Raw genomic sequence first — 27074 nt, forward strand, 5'->3', positions numbered from 1 at the left:
AAATGTGCAACTATATATTTAGCTCTTGAAAATAAGATTTTTTATATATATATATATATATATTTCCAGGAAAAAAGGAAGAATCTTTTTTTTTTTACTTTTCGCAAAATGAAGTGGATCAAAATAAGCTATTTTAGTGTACAATAACTCAGTTCAAAGCTTCTCACACATCATTCACTGATGCTCACATCAGTGAATAGATAAACACCTTAGGTGGGTCTAAGTGTAAGGAAATAAGGGTGATTTGCTGGAACATACAAGTCTTGTCACACATTTGATGCTTGTATGACACTTTTGATGCACTCCTGCTCTGAAATGCACAAAAACTAAAAGCAAATGTACACATGTATCGAGATAAACTGTCTGGGATTCACAGATTCCAACTACATCAGGACCGAGTCCGTTACTTTAGCCATGACATCACTGCCTCGTTTTTATTTCCACATTAGAAGGCTGAAATGGCTCTACGAACATGCAATTTCAATGCTCCCAAGTGGTCTGATAATTATTAGAAAAATAGTTTAGGAAGTAAAATAAATTTTAGTTAAAGTTTCAAATATCCTTAGTTAAGAGAACAATCAGGATAGTGTAGTATAAGTAAGTGCTGTGACATTTGAGTTGCAGCAGCAATAATTTTGCAACAACAGAGCATATCTGTGGTATATTTGGTATATGGGATGGCTGCACCAATTAAAAATCAAAAAAATAAATCAATGGCAGGCTAGGCTAGCTGCCGATCACATTGTGCATGGACTTATTTTACTATACCATAATGTAAAATGTAACACTTTAGTTTAGCACAGAAATAAATAGACGCTCGATAGTGACTGAATAATGCAAATAGGCAAAAGAAGACTTACTTGCAAATGTTCTTGCTGCCCCATTAGCTGTGGCGCCCTTGTTAGTGAGCCACAATGCACATATCGAGAACAGCTCCAGCATTACATGCATGTAAACAGGTGATTGTTTTCCTGCAAAGCATGTGGTGGAGAGCAAGTTCATTTTCCAAACACGAGGCTGGTGCTTCACTTTCAAACACACTCGTGTTTTACTGCACTTTTTAGTATCACATGCTACAAATACAAAAGGCTCGGACTTTAAATGACAGAACAGTCATAAATCTGGACATTTGTTCCTTTTGGTATGTCACGCACCGGTCTTTGATGAGAAAAAATAACAGAAAGTGACTCAATCCCAGCGAGGCCGAGAGGCTCAAAAGCCGCCAGGCGGCATTAATTCATCCATCACTGCCACATGCCAGTTTTATATACTTCATTGTTCATTAGTCGTACAGTGCAGGTTTAGTAAGCTGGCACATCAGATTCTGTGTTGCAAAGCATTAACAGGCACTAAAGCTTAACATGACACTTCTTATTATGTGATGTTACACAGTGGAATACTGAACCCAGAACATGTCCCGTATTTTTTGCCTTAACGCAATCTGTGCAAACTTGCGTGATATTCTCCAAATAGGAATATAATCAAGGTAATTTGAAATTCTACATTTGAACAAAACTTAATCTACAAAGCTGTCCCTTAAATGCACCCCAAATGCTTCTCTATAAAAAATTGTAACACTTTTCTACTTATTCCAAACTAAAATACAGAAATATAAATATTAGCCACTTAAATGCATTTTATTCCGTGCTCTTACACTGATTAACAGATAAATGACAATCATAATCTAGTAAATTATAATCTGCATAAGGCAAACAACTATTAGTGAAGCAGATAGAACACCAAAAATGTTCTAAAATAAATAATCTAAATATAAAAAGAAGGAAGAATCGCATGCTCTGGCCTCACACGCTGCAAATATCATGTAGACACTTGCAACCAAGGCGATCTCAAAACTGACGTCTTGTTTGCGCCTCTCAGAGACCCGGGCTTTGTGTTGCCAAGGGTGGAGTGCAGCGCTCTCAAAAAAAAAAACAAAAAAAAACGCTCGGCCTCAATTCTGATGTAAAGCTGCGGGAATGCTCTCCGTTGTTCAAGCCGAGTCATTCAGGATGCAGTTGTGCAACAGGGTCAATAGGACACAATCATGCTAATGGGGGGGAATTAAAACACAACGGGGTGCACGGACTGCAAACGTAATAAAAATTATCCATAGAAAACTCTGTGCTACTTAAACATTCCTCTTCTCTCAGGAGAACTAACCTGGGAATGGGAGAAAAAAGAACGCTCCAACAATGGTAAGGAAAAATACAGTGCAATACATTTCGACACCTTTGATTAAAAAAAAAAAAAAAATCATTCTATATTTATGAGAAAAGTCTCATAAATGCAGCAAAGCAGAAAATAAATTACCATTGAATTTACATTATAATATATACATTATAACTGCTTTGTAGCTTTTAAGTTAGTGTTCGTAACACATTATTTCCAGAGATTTAAAGTATCTCAATGTGGAGGTGAAGCAGCCGCGGCAGCAGCACAATCCCTCTGAGCTGTTCTGGTGATTTACGCTGTTTAGACGAGAAGAACGCAAGCATCGTTGAGGGATCCTGTTCCTCAGATTGTCCGACACTTCGCTCCCAGAACACAGAAACGTTCGAACACAGTCCACAACGCCGCTGTGCTGCACGGCCGCAGGAGCACTGAGCAATGACTGAGGGTGAGGGCAGGCATTCCTCGTTACATCAGAAGAATTTTGCGTTTGATCTCCTTTTTTTGCGAATGAACGCAAACAATTGGACAATGAAAGTTTGTAATCCTCCCTTTTGGGTTGATCAGGAGGTGACGGAACGGCGTTGGCGTGCAAAAAGCAGAAGGACGCTGTCGGACCCCTCTGAAAAAGTTGCGAAACGGATAATCACTACGCTGAAGATGGAGAGCGGCGTCGTAATACCTGGATGCGATCGGAGCTAGCTAGAGAACAAGCAAACAGAGCATTTACACAGAATGCATATGTCTTCATAAGCTCGCTTCATAGTTGACAAAACACTGAGCAGGATGTCAGCCACAATTGGCAGCAGCCAGTGCATTACATTAGGCAGTGAGATGTTTCCATCTTTATTCAGTGCTGCGACAATATTACACTGCCAGTAAACAAGTGGGCCATTTGAATAATTCATGAGAACAAACTGAGAGCAGACAGTGGCTTTCCTCCGTTTTTTTGTCTTCCACAGTCGGCTCTGATGAAATAGGAACTCTACTGTTTTAACAGAGATTTTGACGTAACACCTGGGATCAGAGAGGAGCTGAGGACTGGACCAGCTCGTTTTTTTGTTGTTTTGTTTTGTTTTCCCTCCACTCACCTTACATTTCTACACAAGTCCGTCATAGAGTGACAGTGCCTGAACAATGGAAGGGTCTGCCTTTGACCCTTCCTGAAACTCCTGCAGAGTCAGCTTCCCATCTGCATTCTGCAACAGGAAACACAATGAGACTGAAGCTCTGAAATGATCAACAAACAAAAAAAATCAGGCAATGCTACTGTACTGTTTCACCATGTTATGCAATCAGTCACATTTTGTGACGTTATTGCTACTGACTTCTTCTTGCGACTATATGATAAAAGGTCCAATTTTCTGTTTTATTGTTTAAAATTTAGTTGTTTTACTTTTATCGAATTCATAGCCACTCATTACTTTATTCTGGCTTAGGGATGCAGGATATATCAGCGGTGCTAGCATTGGTATCAGCCGATATTAGTCATTTTTGATCGATATCGGTCCATCTTGTTGCCGTCTGTTTTGGTCATGTGGTATTTGTTTGGTAATGTGACAGTAATAGCGATGCAGCAAGGGATTGTGGGGAGTTTAAATGAACCAGAGAAGCAGTGGTAAAGTCAGCGTTGCAATGGTAATTTTTTTCAAGGTGTTATATATACATAATATGAACATAATATATATAATATCAGTAGATATTGCCTATAGGCCATAAAACCAATACTAAAAATTGGATATTGATATAGGCACAAATTTTCATACTGGTGCATCCCTATGCTGTTTTATCCCAAAGAAATCTCAATGAAAAACATTTAATACATTGAAATTGTCATAGTTTATTATATAAACTCTTGTAAAGTGGTAAAATGAGAACAGGTTCAGAGCTAGTTTATTATTTAGCAGCAATTGTATTGCTCCTGCTTTATGTTGATTAACTGATGTTAAGTTCAGTGAACCTAGTTGTTGGTAGACTGGTAATCCTGTTGGCTACAGCTGGCAGTGGTGAGCTGCATCTCACCTTTCACTACAGCTGAGTGGATTCCTAGGCCTGAGAGTGTGGGCACTGAGGGCCAGTGCTGAAGGTGACTATAAATGACGTTTATAGACTGTAGTGTTAGTGATACTGCTCTGGCTACAACTACCAGCTCCAAGCTTCAGTCCCTGTGGCTCTTAGGGTAGCAACAAAGGCAAAATTAGCCAAGGTAATGCTAAATTAATAATTATTGCTGGACTTATATGTGTCAACTTAAGTTTGATGCTAGGAGATCAAGTAAAGGGCTACAACATAAAGTGTTATAACGCTACACTGACCTTGTCCATCATTGCAAAAATACGGTCCACTCTCTTTTCTGGTGTGTTTTCTTCCTCCGGTAGCTCCACAGTGTTTCCCTGAGATAGACGTCGCATAATTATCACTCTAGCAAATCAGGAAGAGGAAAAAAGATGTGGGCCTCATACTTACCACCATTTGATATATAGCATCTACAATGTTTAACATTTCATCACGAGTTATGTAGCCGTCGTTGTCGAGATCATACAGTTTAAAGGCCCCTGCACAGAGGAAAAAAAAGTAAAAATAAAAGTTTAAAAAGGTGATTTTCACATTTTGTCATAATTTAATCACAAGTTTCGAATGTTTTCAGATTTTATGCGATAGATCGGCACAAAGTGGTGCATTTGGGAGGCAAAATTATTTGTCTGCAAAGAAAAATCTGAACTGTTGTGTGCATTTGTATTCAACTCTTCTTTACTCTGACACCCCTAAATAAAATCTTGAGTAAGCACGGGAGCACGACAGAAAGTTAAGTGTAATGTTGAGGCAGCATTAAAAGCATGTTTTCTTTTTTTTCTAAAATATTTTCAAATAAATATATGAAAAGTGTGATAGGTCCTGTTTTACTCAGGTACCCCAAAATGAAATCCAGAGCAATTATTTTCCAGAAGTCATAAATTAAAACTTGAATGCACATTTGTGTGACTTAATTTTAGTAAAAGTAAAGCTGTTTTGTTAGAAAACATTAAAGAACAAAGAGAGTCATGAACATCAAGGAACAAAGCTGTGAAGAAGAGTAAAACAGGGTTGGGATACAAAAAAAAAATAATATCTGAAGCTTATGACATCTCATGGAGCATTGTTCAATCCCTCATCTGAAAATGGAAAGAATATAGGACAGTGTAAAACTATTAAGAGATGAGCAACAGCTCAAGTGAGACAATCTGTAGACAGGACAACTATTAGCTGTGTGCGTTTTGAAAAACTAACTGCACGTCGATATAAAATGCCTTGATCATAGGGATGATTGTGATATTGACAAAAAAGAATTATTACGGTATTTTATAGCATTTACTGTATTGCAATAATGATACAAAGAACTTAAATTTAAACAAGTACAATAAACTGATCAAATCATATTTTCAAGCATAATGATGTTAAGCAGTGGTCTCAAGGGTCGGTATTCTGTGACTTTTAGACGTCTCTCTATTTCAGCACACCTGGCTCCAATATTAGCGCATTAGCAGAGCTCTGCAGGGCCTGACTGCATGCCAGGGAGGCAATTCAGCCTCAATTTGTATAGAATTGAATAATCACAGCGTCATGCTGGAGTGATGCTCCCTTCAGCAGCGATAGCAAAGCCGGTCAGGTTTGATGATGAAAGGCAAGGAGCTAAATGCAGTTTAGTGGAATCTGGGAAAGAAGCCTGCAGGAAGCTGCAGAAGAATTTAGACTGGGCATGGATTGACTTTCCAGCAGGATGGCAAAATATACAGCCAGAGCAAAAATAGAATGGTTTAGATCAAGCATAGTCATAGTGTGTTTGAATGGCCCAGTCAAAGTTCAGACCTAAATGAGAGTCCAATCAGTATTAAATAAGTCTGAATTTCTCTAATCAATTGTTATTTTGCAAACTTCAGGAGGTGGTTCTACAAACTATGGACTCGGGGCAGCTGAATACTAATGCATGCCACACAATTTACTGACTTTTACTGGTAAAAATTTTCCAAAACCATATAGAATTTTTCATTCACTTCCTAATTATACACTCCTTTGTGTTGGTTTTTAATGTGAAGTCCTAATAAAACACACTGCTCTTAGAGGTTATAACATGAAAGAAGGGAGTGAATACTTTTGCAAGCTGCTATAAAATGTTTAGATCACATTAGTTTTAATGAAACAGACATGGTTAGAATTTGACCAATATGTTTTTTTTATTTTCAAGATGCTCTAGTTTACTGAAGTAAACGGTAATCTTTTACAGTTGGTGCTCCTTTGAACCCATCTCTCCTTTGTGATATGTAAGCAGCCCAATTAAAGCTAAATCCTTTCATTTCAAGGCAGAAAACAGAGAACAGTTCCTTCTTACATCTGAGCTTCTCATCCAGAGTCCCCCTGGAGGTCACCGACAGGGCCTGGATGAACTCGGAGAACTCAATTCGTCCGTCCTAGCGAGCGACAGAAACAGACGCAGAATGTAATCAGCTCTAGACAAGAAGACCATCCCACATCACATTTTGTGTAACTCTAACTTTAATGAACTTCTCCCCCATTCTCCGCCTCCCGGTTCTTTCACGATGTCCTTCCTGCATTGTGCTGAAAACTGGGCCAGACGTTTGCTCCAACTGAGCTGCTATTTTTCGCCCTGCACCTGGCTCTCTCCTGAGGCTGAGACATGTCACCTCTGGTCATTAGTGAGACGGATGCTACTGGTTCATCTTCTTAAGACTCCCGCCTAACGAACACAATCACCGGGTTTTGGTGGCCAAGATGTTACAGATTTTTCCCAAACATTCCTCATCTTGATTGATCGTGGAGGATAATTTTGTTGAACAAGGGAGAAACTCCACTCCCAATTTGGATGTTTCAGCTTTCGTAGTCTTAAATGACTGCATTTAATTTTGGAATTAGGGTGTTAATATTGTTTTTTTGTTTTTTTTCCCTGTGTGGCTGCACTTGAAGCAGAAAATAGAATGGAAGTCAGTCAAAGTTGACACAAGAGATGAAAGTAGCTCAAATGCTACAAAGTCTTGAAACATAAAATTGTCTCCTTTTAAAAAAAATTTATAAAAGAAAAATTCCACACGCCCAAAGCTACATAGGAACTCTTTATATAGTGGAAATTTCAGGATTTAGCTTCATAATGTGGCTAGAAATACTAAAGGCCACCGCTGCATGACAAAAGCTTTCCCACATTCCTTCACAACAGACGTCAACCTGTATCCCTCCACCCCCACATCAGAAAACAGTCAGGCGCTCTTGATGGTCTCTGAGGTCAGCTAATTTTATCTCTACTAGACATCTGCCTAACTAAGAAAAATGCTGAAGTCATGCGCTGCCAGTGACATAAGCCATAAAACCAGAGATCAATGCATTCTCTGACTATGGGCTGCCTAACACTAATGAGAGTCAAAGATAATCGTCAGACATGCCGGAGTTTGTCTGATCCCTCCAAAACAAAGACATTTATCTGCAAGTCAATAAACCTCCAGGGGGCACACTAGCACCCCAGGAGCTGCTCGCTAATTGTTCCTCTGCTTAAATGTAATTTGAATAATTATTTGCAGCTGTCACATTGGGTTGGGGGTTCAAATATACAAACAACATTTTGGCCTTGCTCAAACTTGCATGAATAAACAAGCAACTGTTTGATTCTAACAGAAATAATGAGAAAATTGTAAAATACCAAGAAAATTTTTTTTAAAAACAATATGTGACAGAGAGTTCATTAACTGGTCTTAAACACAAGTCATAGTATCTTGTCATATAGGGTGATCTATAGAGATGTCCCAATCCTTTTCCTAAGGTCCTGATTGGAGGACATCGTCCATTCATTTCTAAACGATCAGTGTCTTTGTTCCTGACTCATCATCACCTGTTGGTGCTCTGCTGTGTGTAATCCAGCCGAGCCCCAAATCAACAATATCTCATTTTGCTCAGCCAGGATCTAAAAAACACACCCTGTTTTTTGTATGCATAGCTTGTAAAAGTGCATTGTAGGCCACAAGGGTATTTTGTTGAAGTAGCAAATCTAAATTGCCCCTAACAACCTATGTCTTTTTAAACTGCTGTAATGACATTTACAGGGAAATAGAGATTATAATGGCTGATTTAGTATCCTGACGACTTGCTGTGTGGTATGCTGTTGATGTAGGGAGGTTTGTGGAGGGAGCGAATCTGCAAGAAGGTTTGTTTCCAATAGGAAATGAGACAGGCATCTCTCAACAGGTAAAACACAGTAAAAGAAGAATCAATTTTGAAAATAAAGATGAAAAGTTTCAGTAACATTTTATTATAAAATGGTTTTTTTTTTATAGACATTTAAAAAATTTTAAATACTTTATTGGCATTACAATTAAACCATTATTAAAATATAGAAAAACTTCTTAAAATATGGTGCAGGTAGATGTAATGTTTTACTAAGAGAAAGTCCAGAACAACTGTAAAAAGTCTGCTTTTATGAGAATGTTTTCAGGATTTTGTCGGAAACAAATAATCAACGCTTGGTAGCCATTTTCTCTAAGTTATGTAAGGCAACTGCAATAATAATGTGGGTGCTTTAAACGCCAATACTTATGAGTTAAAATCTATAACAGCCTTGCACAGTACACTTTGATCAAATTTTGTTAAAGGACTCCACTCCTTTTAAATGCATTCGACAGCTCAGTTGAAAGGAGTCTGAATGAAGAGCATTCTGCAAAAAAAAAAAAGAAAAAGAAAAAACACATGCCCTGTGCTTCTAAGAAAAAGGACAAAACATGTTCCAGGAACAACAGCATGCTTGAAAAAACAATCAGATTTTATAAATGCCATTTATTAAGTTTAACAGCAGAGAAAAGGAGCCCAGAAAACAAGAAACCGGTGCTTTTAATTTAATTTCAATTTCTTATTACTGTCTTAAATTCTACACAATATGAAGTACAAACCTTGTTTTCATCAAATACATTAAAGACGAATGAAGCAAACTTGGTGGGGTCTCCGAAAGGAAAAAACTGCTTGTATATCTTCTGAAAGCCCAAAGCATCCAGCTGGCCGCTGGGACAATCCTTGATGAAGCCTTTGTACCTGAAAAACAAAATCAAAATATATATATTAAAAAAAAAGTATCAAAACATCCACCCTGCAATCAGATAATCAGGCTCCAACTGGACAGCGGACTGAAGTCACCTCGTCACCTCGACGGCACGCAAGCGTGACTGATTCAGCTTGAAAGAATGTGCCAGACCAAAAAGGTAAAGTGCAAAGCTATTTGTCTCACTCATAGATAAGATGATCACTCTAATCCAATAGCGAGCCCAAGGTGGTTAACGCTAATCAAATTCCTTTCTGCTTCTCTTTGATAATATGTGGAGCTGATAGATAAGTCGGAGAGCTTCCTCTTGCTCCTGGAAATGACATATCTGGAGAGCGACTTAACATCTCTATTAGCCTAAAAATAGAAGCATCTCATAAGCAATTAGAGGCGCAGTCACTCAGAGGTAGGCTGTCTGCGGGACTGCTTTTGTAACGGAGAAAACAGCCATCGCGTAATCAAACCAACAGCTCAAGGAACAAAATAGAGAGTGTTTGTTTCTATAAAAATAAATGTTAGATGAGTAGCAGGAGGAGGAAGTAGAGGAGGATTACCCCTGTAGTTATATAAGACATTGCAAAACTGATCAAGTACACACAGGAGAGCACTGCATGTGCTTCTCAAAATAAGGCCGGTCTATAATTAAAGCACAGAAGAGCTTTGAAGAAGACCGAAGGCCAGCACAGAGCTTCTCCGTGCACACACTGAGTCCTTCCTCTTCTTACACGCTTTACTTTTAATCTGCCTGGGAGATAACAAAGCCAGCTTCGTGTAAGTCCAAAAGATGGGAAGCTGCTTTGAGAAGCAGCTGGAAAAAAAAGTTTAGCAAGAAGAGGAGCGAGATGACAGCAGAACGATGTAATATGAATTATCTGGAGATGATATGCAGTGAAATGAGCGGCAAGCTCACTATAATGAAGTATAACCTCATTGGTATTCAAAGTGCAGGAGACACAAAGCATGTCCTAATAAAAAGCCAACCCTTTTCATGGGAATCCATCATTTTTCTATCTTCTACACCTTTTTTCTAGCCTTTCTATAACTTCTATCTTATATTGCCGATAATGACGTACATATTGTTGAGGCATTAAACATTTTTTCTCTTTTTGCACTGTTACAACCACAAGCTTTAGTGTATTTTACATAATGGACTAACACAAACTTTGTATACTTGTTAAGTAGAAGAAAAATGGCACCTTTCCAATGTTTTTACATCTCTAAAGTATTTATACTCAGCTCCTCTGAATCAATAGATTGTAGAACCTTTGTAAAAGATTTTCCGTCTTCGTTCAGCTCAGGTATGGCCAGATATGATGGAGTACGTCTGAACTTTGACTGCGATAGCAGATGTAGACACATGCCATATTGGCTCTGGGTAATTGTTTGGATTCGTGTGCTGTTGGAAGGTGAACCACTACGTCAGTCTCAAGTCTCCTGCAACCTCTTACCAGATCTTCTTCCAGGGTTGTCCTATATTTACCTTAATGAATCATCTAATAAACTCTGACAAGCTTTTCTATCCCTTATACCGACAGCCTGATGCTGCCACCACCAAGATTTCTAATAGCTTCCTTTCGATAACGACTTTCTTCTCCTCAGTCTTCCATGAAATCTAGACGCGTGGTATTAAGAGATGTCCTGACAATGGTTTAGGTCAGGGGTCTCAAACTCGCGGCCCACGGGCCAACTGTGGCCCTCGGGACGATAGTTTGTGGCCCCCGCCTTAATATGAAAGTTTAATGTTAGTGCAGCCCGCGAGTTTGATATAATTGGCACTTTTCAGTGTTGTGTGTGGAGCTGAACGAACTTACCAATCACGGTGGAGTATATTGTTCTCGGGGGCGGGACATCGGCCGGGCCTATTTGCATTTTCTATTTGTCATTATTTGCATGCGGTACATGCGCAATTTCCGCGGCCGCTCCCGCTTCACGTGCTTCAGCATCCAGTCTAGACCCGGAAGTTGTTGATCAGTGTAACGTAATTAAGGTTAGGGGATGTAACGCTTGGGTTGTGTTTAAGGGAGGAGAGGAGGCGGCAGATTCGTCAGGACGGTCAAAAACTCAAAACCACACTGGTACTGGGAATTCCACAGTGTTGTCCTTTAATAAATACGCTCTTCACCAACCTTACAAAGCCCGGTTGAACGGCTGCTATATTATCAGACATGAAAATTGAGCAGCGTCCAAACAACCCGTAACATTACTAACAAGTTAGGGAGCTAACATGTCCATCTAGCACGTTTCTCCCACGCTCTCTACAGAGAAGCCGTGGCGCATACTTCTGACATCATTAGCAATACTAGAGTATCTTAAAGAGACACTACATAATTACGGCTGTTACAGCGCCTGACTACAACCTGAGGAGACCGTGTGTGTGAATGCGGCCCAGCCTCACCCAGACTCTACCTCCAGCGGCCCCCGGGTAAATTGAGTTTGAGACCCCTGGTTTAGGTGGAACTGTAACTTTGTATGTTTTCAGTTGTGCAATACTTTTCCATATTCAGGTGATGAATTGGTTTGTGCTCTGTAAAATCCAAAACCTTTGTCTTATGACTAGGAAGAGAGCACCGATTGCAGTATTCTGGCAGATCTACGGTTTTTAAAATGCTTGACCTGCCGATTCTGATTTTGGGAAATATGGATTTTTAAAAATCAGTTTAATATTTACGTGTCAGGCGGTAGCTAATCTCCCAAAACTAAGGAAATCGTGGTGGAATTATCAGTCTGCCAACTTATTGGTGCACTCCTATTTATAACCCGACCCTGATCTAAACTTCTCCTCAAATTTATTTCTACCATGTTCCTTTGTCCTGATGATGCCGCTGTTCTCTAATGTTCTCTAACAAACCTCTGAAGCCTTCACAGAGCAGCTGGATTTATTCTGACATGAAATATACTCAAGCAGACTATTAATTATTTTGAAGGCAGTTAGTTGAACTGCACCTGTTAGGGGTATCACATTATACGGGGTTGAATACAAATGGATACAACTCAATTCAGTCATATCTAAGCACTACATATGCTGTTCTGGTCTATCATGTCTAAATAAAGCACATGGATGTTTTGTGGTTGTAACATGAAATAATATGGAAAATAGCAAAGGACAGGAATACTTTTGCAAGCCATTAAATCACAACTGCTGTTACAAAATAAAAAAATAAAAAAAGTACTTTAAATAAATAAAAAAACAGATAACCAGGTATAGCTTCTTTTGTGATTAATCTATTTATTATTGAAGAGCCAACACAAAAACTATTTATCTGGCTATTGCTTACTAGAGAGACCAACAGCTTTCTGTTTAGTAGCAACAAAATATGCAACAAATACAGACATAGTAATGATTGAAAAAATGCTTCCTGTGTGTTTCATTGGGATTACAAAATACTATATAAATTGATAAATACTCTCATCACAGAGCAAATAAAAACAGATCCAAATGTGGTATTTAGATTTAAATTGTTCTACAATAAAATCATGGCTTTTAGCAAGTGAATTCTGCTCATTTTCTCTATGAATTTAATTTATCAGAAGTGATAGTTATTAGTCTATGAAAACAAATCATACAATCGATTCCCAAGGTCTGCAAAAAACTGTATTGTTGTTTATATTATTATAAATTCTAAAAAAAGAAATGAAATAATTATGCACAAGTATTCCCATCTGTTAATGTGTTTTGTGCCCTCTTGTGGACTAATAGACAAAAGCAGGTACACAGTAGATTCAAACTTTTTCTTCCTTTTATAATTAAAAAAAACAACTTTTCATCATTTTTGACCAGACAGAGGAATTCCACTTAGTAAATTGCAGGAAGTAAGAGCATACTAATAAAAAATATTCTTCTGGAAAACTCTTCACAAAAAGAGTTAAATTTAAGAAATTTTACAATCTGCTATGCTTTACTTTTATACACAAAGTTTTTTTATTTCTAATAAGTTATATCTAAAAGGGGCACTGAATCTCTTAAGTGCTCCTTTGTTATTTGCCTTTAGAGTGCCAGAAGCATGGCTTACTTTCAACATCTTTAGAGCACCTTAATGACTAGTCTGAATATGTAGTCACTGAAAAAATAATCTTACCGCACTTTTACAGCAGTGACAGATCTGCAAAATAAAATGATCAAACTAGTGCTGCAGTACCAGACAATTTCAAGAACAAAAATAAAAAGATACATTTCTCTCCAGTGGCTCACAAACAAGCCTCAAATTATTCATACACTCAGGCAAATTTAAATTTGTAGTCATTAAAAAAAAAGAAGTAATTTTCTTTCTGATAAAAACGAGACAGGCACCTTTCACGAGATAACAAAAATTAAGAAATTAAAATAGAATTTTATATTTTTTAAATAAAATTGGATGTTGAACATTATTTAAAACCTTCATACAATTCTTGGCATTATCCTTTTTACAATTGAGTTCCAGTTTTTAGCATGAATCCTCCTTGCCATCATCCTAATCTTTAGCTCCCTCCATAGATTCTCTAACAGTTTCAGCTCAAGACTCTGGCTGGCTCGAATTAAAATTATTTTACATGAAACATGATGGCAAAATTAAAAGATTACTTTAAAACTAAATTCAAACTAAAGTATGAATAACTTTGAGTGCAACTGTAGATGCCTGAAGCAACATTATCAGAACCACAAAATCTATGCTAAATAAATTTAATACAATTAGACGAAATAGATTAAAACACAGAGAACCTGGCAAAATTATTCAACTTTTTTCTATATGTTCTCACATTACAACCTCAAAATTCCCTCCACTTTACTGGGATTTTTGTTTTTCGATTAGATTATAAAACAATATCCCAAGCTTTGAACATTTCATGAATGTTCAGTCTATCATCTAAAAATAGAAAGTATGGCATAACCACAAAGCCTACCAATACACAGCAGAAAAACTGTCAGAAGAATTTTGAGCAGAGGAGCAGAAGAGAGGTTTACGCTAGCTCTGCAGGACCTGGCCAGGTTTGATGGGAAGATGGAGGTAAATATAGGGCGATCCTGGAAAAAGACCTGACACTGGAGTGGCAGTTCAACAATCGCAACATCCATACAACAAAATGGTTTAGATAAGAGCTTTTTAATGGTGGGGGAGAGAAATGAGATGTAAAAAAATAAAAAAGCCAACTTTACCAAGCATATGCCAGAAACAAAATGGGCAGATTTTTATTACGTAAACCTATGGTAAGAGACAGAGTCTAGTCTAAGAAAAAATAATTAAAGAACAGCAGAAACCATGAGAATGATTACCTAAAGTTGGATTTATCATCTAAAGATGCTGCACTGTCACACTGTTGTCTACCAAACCAAATGAACTGTGGTCACAGCGGAAAGTAGTTCATACTTTTATCAGTGTAAATGACAAGGCAAAGGAAGCAACGCATGTGGCGCTGCGCTTAGCAGTTAAAGCAGCTAAATCCTCACAAACTCAGAGAAACAAGCATGAATGGAACATCAAGTTATGCAACAGCAAAATGCTGAAAGATGATATAATAGCTATAATGTAGTTGGGGAAGGGCACAGTTGTTGCTTTGCACTATGACAGGGGGCTAACTCTACCACACTTTGAGAATCCCTGGTTTAGATCAAAGCGTGCTCGTCTATTAGAATGATCCATTTAAAGTCCATTTAAAAATATGCAGCAAAACTTAAAATTTGCAGTTCACAGGCACTCTCAACCCAATCTGACTGAGTTATTTTGTGAAGAGAAATGAGTCTAAATGTCAGTTTCTATATGTGCAGACCTGGTGCAAACTACAAACTCAAGGGGGATGAATATTATTCTTTTTTTATTTAAGAAATAAAAATGTCACTTTTACCTTTAAAGTTTGCAGTTGTACTGTTGGAAAAGTGTGAAAATGCTTAAGGGGCATGAATACTTAAGCGCCGTACATTTGTTTGCATTTTCAATGACATAAAACCTTTTATTTGAGTTGATTTGGCTTGTCACACAGTGATCACATGTATTCGTTTTACTGCTGACATCAGGGATTTAACCACATTTGTAATTCCAGTTCTATAAAGCGAACATACACTCCAGTGTTGCTACAGTGGGTACAGTAAGAAGTGCACCAGGGAGTAGACATGTTTTCACTGTCAACTATTTGCCAGGAACGCATCATGTCCACAGATCTTTGTGGTGACACTAGTGCTAAGCCCCCCACAAAGTCAGACTGTACTTGATGCAGTGTGATGCTGCAACGTCTAGAAACATAGCAGATTTGACGTACAGTATCAGACCCCGCCGGCAGTGATAAAGCATTTATTATTGGCACCAGCAACCTCTCGTTGGCATCTAGCATGGTGGCTTGCTAAAGAGCAGGATGTTTCCTTTGCTCCTGCCTTGCTGGCAAGCACCTCACTGAGCCATGGGATTTTGTTATTGATTTCAGGTAGGCCTCAGGCATACTAATGATGTTCCCCTTGGAGGAGAATTAAAACGGGAGCAAACTTAATGCACAACACAGGCATTTATCTAACCCTGCTAATTCTTCTGTCTGTGCCTGTGCTCTAATTACACGCCATCTGGCATTTCCCCTGGTAAAATTCCCTCTCATCCCTCACACTTGGCCGTGTTGATTGCTGCTGATCTAAGAGTGAGGATTCATGCAAAAAATCTCTGTAAATGACGGAGGGTGATGGTGAGCTAGCAGGCTGCGCAGCCGGCAGGGTGGAGGTTTGAGGGCTGCGGGGGTGGGGGGGTTTCCACCCAAGTGCACTCGGGCAGCCCGAAGACTCTGGAACTTTCAGCAGCGATATCTACAGTGCAGTCGCTGCTGCCTGGCCTGGCTCCTTCCCTACGTGCAGCTTCTAATCGGGGGGAGGGCATGAGGAACAACTAGCTCTCGAGTCACAGCTCCTTTCATGCATGCGCAAGTTGATGGTGAAATGCGAAACCGAGCCAGGAGAAGTGAAGTGTGAAGATGGAGGAGTGATCACTTCCGTACAGTGGTCTCTCCTGTGATAATCCCTGTCCTTTGTTTTAACTGGAGGCAAACAACAAAAAAAGTGATGACTACTCATGCTTGAGTCATCTCTGTGATGAAGCTGCACTTTCTTATGCATGTTAGCAGTGTCAGTGACCCACAACAACTTAAATTCCAGTACTATCATCTTCTCAATAGTCTCTCTTATTCTGGTCCAAAGTAAACCAATAAGAAGTGTGGCAAAGAAACCGTACCAGGACGATGCTGGTAGAAGTCACACTGACTAATAGCTGCAAAAACTAACAGGAAGGCTTACTAATCTGAAGGTTTGTGAAGGCTTGATGTCAATGTACAACACTTTGTAACAATATTCTTACATTTTACACTTTTATACATTTTTATTATGTAGTAACACCAACATATTTTACTGGAAAAAAAAACAATGCATAAGTGAGAAGAGTGTAGAATAAATGTGTTTTTTCATTATTTGTTTAATTAAAATTTGAAAAATGTGGCAAGCGTCTCTAATCTGCCTCCTTTAATTTGACACTCCTCCCATAGAACACTGTTCAGTTCATTTTACTGACTGAGGGTACAAGAAGAGAATTAATGAGAGAAGAAACAAAGATTCCAGAGGAGCTGAAGAATCCATAACTAAGGTGGCAAAATCTATCTACATGACAACCTTTATATATGCATTTGATAAATCTGAGGATAGCAACTGTTGAAAAAGACCCCCCAAAAAAAAAACATTTATGCATTGCAGTTTGCCACAAGCTTTACGGTCAACAGTCAGCTCTTTGGCCAACATCCAAAATGCTGCTTGGTGGAAAAATAACTAGAGATACACTGATTGCAGTTTTATGGCAGATCTTTAAAACGACTGACCTGCCAATTCCAATTTGGCCGGTACTAATTATTTTGTGTGAAAAGTTACAAAATATAGTGACAAAGTCATTAACTTGGGAAAAGTTGGGTGACCATAGTCAAACTGGGCACATGCACACATGACCTGGAGGGCGTTTCTGTCAGTCAGCTCTCTCTCACAGCAGAGGAAAAGGGGACAGCGGCTGGTCTTCAGATCTTTGCAAAGGTAGATAATATCAGTGCATAAGATCACATATGTATCAGGAAGTCAAAAAAAGCCCAAAATACAACAAAATTGGAGCAATTTATTGGTACACCCCTAAATATAACACTTCATCCAAAATTGTGAAACGACAGCAACATCATCCTGAAAGTGGACAAAGTGAACTTTCTGAATGGCTACAACTAAATACAAGGTAATAGTGGAAGAAAACCAGCAAAACACATGAAATTGAGATGGAAGATTACCTTCTAGAATGACAAGATACTAAAAATTAAGGATGAACAAGTTCCAGACAAAACCCCAGCTATAAATGCAAAAAAATGTAGTTCTTTAAGGTACTTAAAGGTGCTGAAAAAAATCAATCATTTAATAAATTGCTCTACTTTGTGTTTATCTATTATACTTTATAAAATTCCAATAGAATATGCTACAATCTCTGGTTGCAATGTGACAAAATATGAAAAAAATCACAGGGTATAATTACTTTTGCTGTATTCAAGAAAACCTTCAAAACGCAGCAACCTTACAACCGCTTTACCCCCGCACCATTCCTCTCTTATCATACATCCCGTTTGAAAGTAGAATGAAAAGGTTAAGGAGGAATGCATCATGGAAATGTTTGTATCTGTTTTATCAGCCTTCAAAGTCATTTAGCCACAGTGACGCTTCAGAGTTGTTCTATTTTCAGAACTCATCTGTCTTCAGGGAAGCGCGAGGGAGACAGCTTCAAATCTACTGTAAAAACACTTTTTATAGAATAACAAAAACCAACTCCTGGACAAAGCACACCAAAGTGAGATCCGCTGTCAACATTTTTTTAGATATTATCATTGTCAAGTAAAAACAGAAAAAGTCTCATTAAAAATAAATGTACACACTTACCACTGCTGTACTTCTTTCTCTGTGACTGTAAAAGAAAGAAAAAGAAAAGTGACATTAGAAAGAGGTTTTGTCCTAGAAAAAGTAGCCTAGTAGTTAATCATCTTGGCCTAAACCTTTCCAACACATATCCACAGAGCACAACAATAATCAGCCCACATGCAAATATTGGAAAGTAGCACTGTTTCACTCAAAGAGGAAGTAATTGATTGTAGCGCATCCAGAGACTAATCGTCATATAGAAGTTGAAAAGCTGGGGGAAAAAAAAAGTCACCAAAAAAAAAAAAAAGTCAGTAAGAATGTGAGCGTGAGCCATAGATTTAGGAGTAAAATACATTTTAGCAGCAGGATATGTTTCTATGCCCACACAAGGAGCATGATGTACTAGGACCAATAGATCCCACGAGTTTTCCCCTCGACTTGTTACTTTCCCCGAACTAACCGAAGTAATTTTCAGCTCTCTGTCCCCTGGAGTTTTGTAATGAAAATGAGGGCTGAAAATCAATAACTTTATTCTAACCAAGCCATCCTTTGAGACTTCCTGCTAAAGTGCCACTGCACCACTTCTAGTGAGCCAGGTGTGTGGGGGGGCCGAACAAGGAGTTTCTAACCACAACTGCCTGGCGTGTTAGTTAAACATTAATATCATCTAATGTAATGCTTAACCCAGAAGAACTCACTGTCATGGTTTCTACGTCTGTATAAAACATAGAAATGAAAGCAGCAAAGCAGATGTACACCTGCCACACATTTAAACTAATGCCATCTAAAAAGCCAGAACTGGCATTAGATTACACAATAGCCAGGAAAAGCAAAAACCTTTTCTGTGAAATGTTCACATTACTTTCCAGAGTACAACAGAATCACATTAAATCTATTGATGAAAAGGCAGCTTTTGCTTGCATTTATGTCCATCTTCACTTATTCTACCCAGCTTTTAGCAAAGAAACCCCTCATGTGAACTCTTCCAGGAAAAGAAATATCAGGTCGAGCCCACAACTGACAGGTAAGTGAAGCTCGTATTAAACTGACCTTTAAAATCAGTTCAGGCAAAAAAAAAAAAAGAAAAAGAAAGAAAGAAACTGAGGTAATTTATAAAGGCTAGAATTATCACATAGAACATTTATTTTAGAATTGCAGATGTGATGGGATATAGGAAACCCTGATGTTGTTCAAGTCTCAAAGGATGGCTTGGTTAGAATAAAGATGGAAAAATTTCCATCTTGCCCTTCCCAGTCCTGTTGCTGTGGAAAGACGGAAAAATGGCCATCATTTAGGAGAGATAATTATTATCGTACTTGTACAACATTGTCTGGGAAGTCATTTTCATTTATCATCACATTGATGATGTTTTCTCATGGATAATTTTGCTGTTTGAACTGTTTTTTTCCCAAAAGAAATTACTTCATAAACTTTAATGCATTTATAAATATAATTAAATAAAGTTATTCTGTTATGTTTATCAATATATTTGCTTCATTTATTGAAGCATGTAGCCTGTATGGTAATGGGTAAGTTTTGAGTACTTCTGTGTTCGTGGAATTGTGACAAATTGCTAAAAAGTATTCATGGTCACTTTTTATTATCCCTATAAATATCACAAAACATTGTGAAAAAATGTTAAGTCATTACCAACTATTTCTAGCTCAATTCTACATTTGCAACTGCAGACTGGCTACCTGAGAAGATAGCCCCGCTAACTAATTAAGTAAGAGTTTATTATACTTCTGTTCCTTAAAAAACAAACAATACTTTACACAATAAGCAGTTAACTGCTAAATTAAACAAGTTTACTCTGTTTTCTCTTGAATCTACACTTTCGGGTCACTTTATTAGGTACATCTTGCAAGTATAACGTTGGACCTTCCTCTGCATTCAGAACTGCTCTATTTCCTTGTGACACAGATCTTACGAGGTGTTGGACATCCCCAAGGGATTTTGATGTAACAGAATCATGCAGATGCTGCAGATTTAGCCTCCTTGATACAAATCTCCCTTTCAATGTGCTGTACTGAGAACAGGTGACTGCAGAGTGCAATGGAGAACAGTTTGAGCATGGTGACTTATCATAAGTAGACATCAGAAGACTGGCACACATAAAGGGATTGACACTGACAGCAACGATGCTCAGATAGGTGGTGATTTTCAAACCATGTAAAAAAAGGGGGAAAAAACATGCAAAGAAAATTTGTCCAAAACCACAATCACCAGCCAAGCATCTATCCCTCCATGTCTTCTCTGCCAGATTCAGGTCCAGTTGCTGCTAAAAATCCAGACTCGTCAAACCAGGTGATGTGTTTCCAATGTGTTGTTGTTCAGGTCTGGTGAACTATTGTGAACTTTACCCTCAGTTTCCTGTTCTTAGCTAACAGCATTTCAGCCTATCCATGAAAGGCTCAACATGTGAATTCAGAAATACTATTGCTTGCAGCAAGTGGTTATTTAAGATACTAAGGCATTTCTATCATTCCAAACCAGCTTCTCCTTTCTGACCTTTGACATCAACAAGGTATTTTCATCTACACAGGTCAGGAGTTTCTAAAACGCAAAGACCAACAATAACACCACAAGTAAAGTTACTGGACCTCTCTTCCTCACTCTGATGCTCTGTTTGTATTCAAGTAAGTTGACTTCACCTCATCAAGAATCCATGTGGTTACCTCATTTGCGAGTTGTGTTAAAAAGCAATTAAAAATCAGCCCATTCATAATCTATACCCGCGTATCTGTGGTGCCTAAGTAAAAGCAAGAAGATTTTGTTATATACTTTTGTTTTAGAAATTTGTGTGAATATCAAGAAATCATGTCCCCCTCCCCCACAGTCACCAAGCTCAGGCTCTGTTCAGCCAGAGTCTGCTAGAACACATCCTGCTTGTTACTCTGTCAACTCATGAGAGCCATCAACTCTTTGAGGACTTACTCAACTGTCGTGCCATCACATGGCTCTGCCTTACATCCCGCAGAGATTTGAACAGGACTGCTGCTCTGTCCACGTGATGTCAGTGCGGTTATTAAGGCACAAATTTAAAAAATAAAAAAAACTCTGTGTGGAATTAAGCTCTTTGAAAACAGCAGGTGAGACCCAGACTTTTTTTGTTGTTGTTGTTGCAAAAAACAGGAACATCACAGACTTTTAGCCACAATCTGTACAGCTTAATGGTGCCTTTGACTACAAAGTAAAAATAATTGCAATACTGCTAATGAAGCTTTAAAAATAATAGATACTCTCACAACAACACAGAGAAAAGACATGTACTGTGCATACATTTTTTAGAAATCAACGTGCTTTGCTTTTTTTTGTTGCCTGTTAAAACATGGGACATTACTTGCTTGGAAAATGTACAGCTTTTTATACCAGTCAACTAAAAAGAGACCTTAGCACAGAGAAATTTAAGTCCCCAATCTGTCAAGAACTAAAAGAAAGCACTGAATAAAATGGCAGACGAGGCTCCTTGTGGGAGGGCAAGAGAAAGATGCAATAGGATGAAAGAAAACAGAAATGATAGAGTCTGAATTCAAGCAACAGAACGGGGGTGTTGGGGGTGGAGTGATCACAGTGGGAGAGAGAGCTTGGTACCCCTTTCAGCGATGCTAACCAGATAAGATCCTAATTACACTATTCCATTCCCCACTCAAAGAGGGCAATTAGGGGGTAAAGCGAAAGAGAGAGGCAGGGTGAAAGGGTAAGAGAGAAAGGGAAAGACAAGGAGCGCAGGACGGCAGCGAGCAGTCCAGTCCAGCATGATGCCTAATCTTTCTGCACAGCAATTTCCTGTGACAACAGTCCTCCTTGCTTCTGCTGCAGAGACACCATCCACACAAATAACAGTATCATTAAGCAGCCAATGGAAGTCAACTCCCACCCACACCTGCATGCTTGTACCGCTCAAACAATAATAATCTTGTGCTCTGAAAATAACACGTAAACAATTCAAATATAGTCTCCGGAGAAAAACGCTCCTGCTGGTCATTATGAATCTCATTTAAAAGGTTTTGATTTAAAGACTATGAGAGGACACAAAAAAATAAGAAAATAAATATCAACAAGTGGGCAGTGTCTATTTTTAGACATTTCCCGTATGTGAGCTCCCTGTTGAAGTGATGCTCTAGAACGTAAGAATGAAGTTCGGCCAGGAAAATTTTTTTTTACTAAATTATACATTTTTCTTTGATACCAATCACAAAACTTTTTGGATGCCAATATATCTCAACTATAATGCATTCAAACTCTGTATGCCAATAACACATTTGGCCAGATGGAGGGACTCTTAACTGCCCTTGATGCACCAGAGGTTAATTTCAGTAGCCGAGATGCTAACGCTGACAGAATTAATGGGGACAGTTTAATCTGAAAAGAAGTAAAAATAAATATTGTAAATACATGATTTTCTGTTGGATTAGAAAGAGGTCTCATCGAAAACTCAAAGTTGGGTTTAAGTTAGTACATTATTGCTAATAAAATGCAATAAACAAAGCCTAAAATCTTTATATTTATATTTTTTTTGCTGGGTTTCTTTTTAGGTGAACCCTGTTACATAAACTTTAGAGCAATATGGGCATTATCACCAGTTTTGATAATTATCATCATACCATTTCAAATTAAAAGTCTATCTTTAAGATAGTATCTGTTTCAGTACAACGTTGAAAAATGTATTCATAACAAGTAGAAAAATAGTAATATTTCTTTACAAGATTAATTCTAAACAATTATAATTAAATTTTGCTTATAATATTAACGGCACTTTCTTAACTAGAAATAAATTGTCTTATAAATCACATTTACAGGACTGTTTAAAAGTGTAGATAAGTTTGAGTAAAATTAGAAAATAATTCAAATCAAATCCAAATTACTGTTTGCAGTTTCTTCTCCATCTTGCAAAAAGGCTAAAAATGTATTCTCCAACTAAATTTTAAACTTTTATCATTGTTGTTGACATTTAACAGGTTTATTTCCCACCATTATTCTCAATGTATTTTTAGATCCTTCAGTCACACAGAGAGTGATTGCTCTATGACTTTGTTAGGTTTTGGACCAGTTTACTCAGAAAGTACACTAAAGCATTTTGTCATTACTTAAAAGTTACTAAAAGAAATTGGAATAAATAAAAAAAATCAGCATAGGCAGGTCAGAATTTCACAAAATGAGTAATCAGAATTTGGCCTCCAAATTAAGATAATAATTCAGATCCTCCATGTTTTGTCCCCAATGTGATTCAAAGCTGCAGAATATTACTCGACTCAGCCTTTAACAAATTACAATTAAATGTAAATCAAATGGAGAGCTGACATTTAGACGCAGCTTTGGTTCATCAATAATCACTGTTAGAAGTGCTAAGTCAGGGCAGGGCTGGTCATTGTGCAGCCTGGGTGGCACACAGTGGGTGGAAAACATCGTTAGAAGACCGCAGCACTAAAATCAATAGTTTTTCTTTTTTATTGTGCATGTTTAGTCATTCCTTTTAATCTTTCTAAAGTTCAGAGAACTTCCTTCAGGCTGTTTGAAGTTAACGAAGAAGAAGCTGAGGGTACTCACAGTAGGTTTTTCTTGTCAACTCCTCCACCACTTCTGGCTTGAGCTTGCTGTTTGATTTCCCCATGATCTTCAGCTCTCTTCCACACCTCCAAATTCACCTTGGCACGCTGCACCTGTTACTACCTCCTCTCCAAGCGCGCTCGTCTGCCAATAATATACAACAAATTGTCGGTGCAATGACACCGACACGGGAAAAAAAATTAAAATAAACGAGAAACACTCTTCTTCTTTGGGTAGAAAAAAAAAAGACAACATAAAAATATCAAAAGAATAGGATAAATTTCCATTCACAAGAGTGAATCCTTCACTCTAGCTGCTGTCATGATTTGCTCAGTCATCATCCCCGGCACATCAGACAGATGCATCAGACCCCAGGGAAGAGGAGGAGGAGAGAAGGGGGACTCTGTGAAGCAGGGCCAGGCAGGTTGTTGAGTCTACAAGAGCTCCACCGAGTCCCCGCTTGTCCGCCTCATTTCTTCACAGCAGTCCGTGGGCGAAGAGTGGCGTTCGGATGCGTTGCTACCTCCGTCCTTGGATACAAGAGTCACTCAAAGGCTGGGTTAAGAACGCTCGCTCCCTCACAGTCGTTCACTGTTCTTCTCACTCCACCCACCCCTCCTTTTTCCCACCACTATCTCTATTGCTCGGGGTAAGTTACTGTCGAACAGAATCCTCCCTCCTGACAGCCGAGATAAGGAGGTGTGTAAACTAAAGCACAATGAGCAGAGCCTTTGCTTGGATGCAACCCTCTTTTGCACTTCTGACACTCTCACAGCACTTTAACTCTAATCCTTGAAATTCATACAGACATAATGCTGTTTAATTAAAAGGTTTGGAGTATTTTAGTAATAATTGGCAGAGCACAAATTGGACTAAAAGGTCTGCTTTTAGTCCAATACTTTTGGAAGCCAATATGGCATCTGGTGCTGCTCTCAAAATAAGCACAAGAGTCCGCCCGTCTACGAAGTTTACAGGCGGATTTGAAGAGTGACAGTTTTTTTTCCCTCTCCTCCATTCTGACTCATAATTCTTCCTCCTTCCTGGCCTCACGACAGAATAGCCTGGTGATTTCCTTCTCCGTCACAGCAGCCGAGAGATAGGGATAATGGAATTTCTTTGTATCGCAGGCCCTGGCGTTGTCATGCACTGATGTCTTACGACAGCATCAATCTGAGGCAAAGAGCACACAGCCTAACAACAACAACAAAAAGAAGAGGGTACGCACTCGGCACCTTCAATGCAAACATCTGCTCTCTGTGTCCACAGCCGGTGAAGTACTTCTGAGGGATGCTACGCTGGTAATCACCATCTTTGGCGTGCTTGAATCTTGAGATGTGGGGTTTTTACTTAGGCTCTAAGAAGATAAAAAGAGAGCAGTTAGAGTCTGTATGGCAAGCATGATCGCTACATGTTGACAGGGAAAACAGCTGCTTTTGTCCATATGTATATCTACTAACTGTAAGCTTGTAGACATTACTATATAACAAACCATACTCTTTCAACACTATGTTATATTTTTTCATGTAAAAATGACCAACTTCAAAGTATAAATTAAGATTTTATGCAATCGGTCAACACAAAATAGTGGATAATCACACTTAAGGCAGTCCAGTCAGATGAGAGACGCTTTGATAGATTTTTGGTCAACATGCAAAACCTTATGCATGATAGTCATCATTGCATATCATTTTTTATACAAAATCCTTATTGTGAGACAGTGGTGGCAGCATCATGCTGTGGGGATTATTTGTTTTTATTAGTTTAGCTAAATACAAGAAAATCTGCATTTTCTTTCATTTGGGATATCAGAGTAAAGGGGGCTGAATAAAAATAATAGCATGCCACACTTCTCAGGTTTTAATTTGCAAAATATGTTGAAAATCCTTGTCGCCACTTCGCACTTTTTGCTAGTTTATCATATAAAAGACCAACAAAATACATAAAAAGTGTTTCGTTCTAACGTGCCTCAAGGTGAGAAGTAAACAGAGTACAGATTCTTCTACCAAGCGCTGTAAACCCACCCAAATAACTTTTTCAAAGAAAAAATGTATACAGACCAAAAGCTGAAAGTGTTTAAGTAACAGAAACTTCAAGACTTGCGCACTCGCGTTTCCTTCACAGCAGCTTAATTAGGTGAAACGCGCTTTGTTTCAGATTAACACCTCTAGCAGAGGGGAGAAACTCTACGGTCGCGGCAGCAGCAGGTGGGATGTTGCCTTTAGGTACCATAGCAACGTAGTTTATGGCTATAGCACAACAGCGACAATGCGGGGAAAGCTTTGCTAGTCATTGTGTACTCGCCACGTTTGGTACCCACGCCACTCCATGTTGCCAGCCGACGAGAAGAAAAGCGGCAAACGCGCCCTGAAATGAATAAAAAGCATTTTCCAAGTGCAGCAGAGAGAGAGGCTGTACCTGAGGCGAGCCGCCGCGCAGACAACGTGTCCCGCCGCTGTCCTCTTCCGCTAAGCTCGGCGCTGCTGCGCTGCTACTGCTCTGGAAGCCGTCCGCGCTGCTCTGAAGCCGCTGACAGGCAGTGACGTTGCTGCTGGCCCCGACCAGCTCGGCTCAGAGACGGAGACACTGACGTCGCGGTACCGACTGGCATACAGGGACTCTTTGTGTGCCCAGTCTTCACACGTGTCAGGACTGCATGGATTACCTTTTAAAGTTATACTACACTCTTCGGCTGTATCATGAAGTTGCCAAAGATGATTTAGCTCAGATGAAAAGTCCTTCTCCTGGAATTAGTTGACCACTAAGTGTTGGCATGGACGGATTTTAACTAGGGCCTGTGTCTGGGCACAACTATGTGAAAAGCCCCCATTCCTCCACCCCAACTCCTATAAAAGATGCGTCCACAACTAAAATTGATGTAAACTATTTAGACAGAATTTCTGTTTGCCTTTTCTTTTACCTCCTATAGTTGCATTTTGTCCCTTTTCCACTATTTCTGTCACACTTACATTCTTTGTCTGTTTTGCTTAACTTTTGTGACTGTGAGGAAGATCTAAAACACAGTAATTAAAGCATTAAATGTAGAATTTAATTAATTCGTTTAATTCTTTAAAGATTGGGTGTTCTCATTAGAGACCAGAAATGTTCCAACAAACTCAAAAACAAGTGGTTAATTAATACAAGCTATATTTCTTCCTCATAATCAGAAGTGGATGAGGGGAAATTTGAATTTAGTTAGATTTTCTTTGTGTTTAAAATTATAAAAATGAAACCACCTGCAAAATGCCCATTTTGTCACATTCTGACTCTCTATACACCTTTCTTTGCCCTATGTTGCAAAGCTTCACTTTGTAACATCACTGCCAAAATGGTAAGGGCTAACATTGACATTGGCTCAAAATATTAAATTATAAATATTTATCCAAATTTGTTTTTATTATTTTAAATATTTTT

General features: G+C 38.6%; 1 protein-coding gene across 4 annotated transcripts; it reads right to left on the reverse strand.

The window, feature by feature from the left end:
- Positions 1-1024: 1024 nt before the first annotated feature.
- Positions 1025-26267, reverse strand: ncs1 (neuronal calcium sensor 1). 4 transcript variants are annotated; one of them, XM_023344352.1, is made up of 10 exons: positions 26079-26267; positions 24889-25017; positions 23664-23807; positions 18135-18159; positions 9093-9231; positions 6536-6614; positions 4636-4724; positions 4485-4562; positions 3261-3368; positions 1025-2791 (listed from the first exon to the last, which is right to left on the reverse strand). In XM_023344352.1, exons 3-9 carry the CDS (start codon positions 23725-23727, stop codon positions 3270-3272), a joined length of 573 nt encoding a protein of 190 aa, XP_023200120.1. In that variant the 5' UTR covers positions 23728-23807; positions 24889-25017; positions 26079-26267; the 3' UTR covers positions 1025-2791; positions 3261-3269. The 4 variants fall into 4 exon arrangements, with proteins under 4 accessions (XP_023200120.1, XP_023200119.1, XP_023200118.1 ...); XM_023344351.1 differs by having other exon boundaries at positions 1025-2867; XM_023344350.1 differs by having other exon boundaries at positions 1025-2871; positions 24896-25017; positions 26079-26266.
- Between the last annotated feature and the right edge of the window lie 807 nt (positions 26268-27074).

This window comes from Xiphophorus maculatus, chromosome 12 (genome assembly GCF_002775205.1).
Source record: "Xiphophorus maculatus strain JP 163 A chromosome 12, X_maculatus-5.0-male, whole genome shotgun sequence".
Classification (NCBI taxonomy): domain Eukaryota; kingdom Metazoa; phylum Chordata; class Actinopteri; order Cyprinodontiformes; family Poeciliidae; genus Xiphophorus; species Xiphophorus maculatus.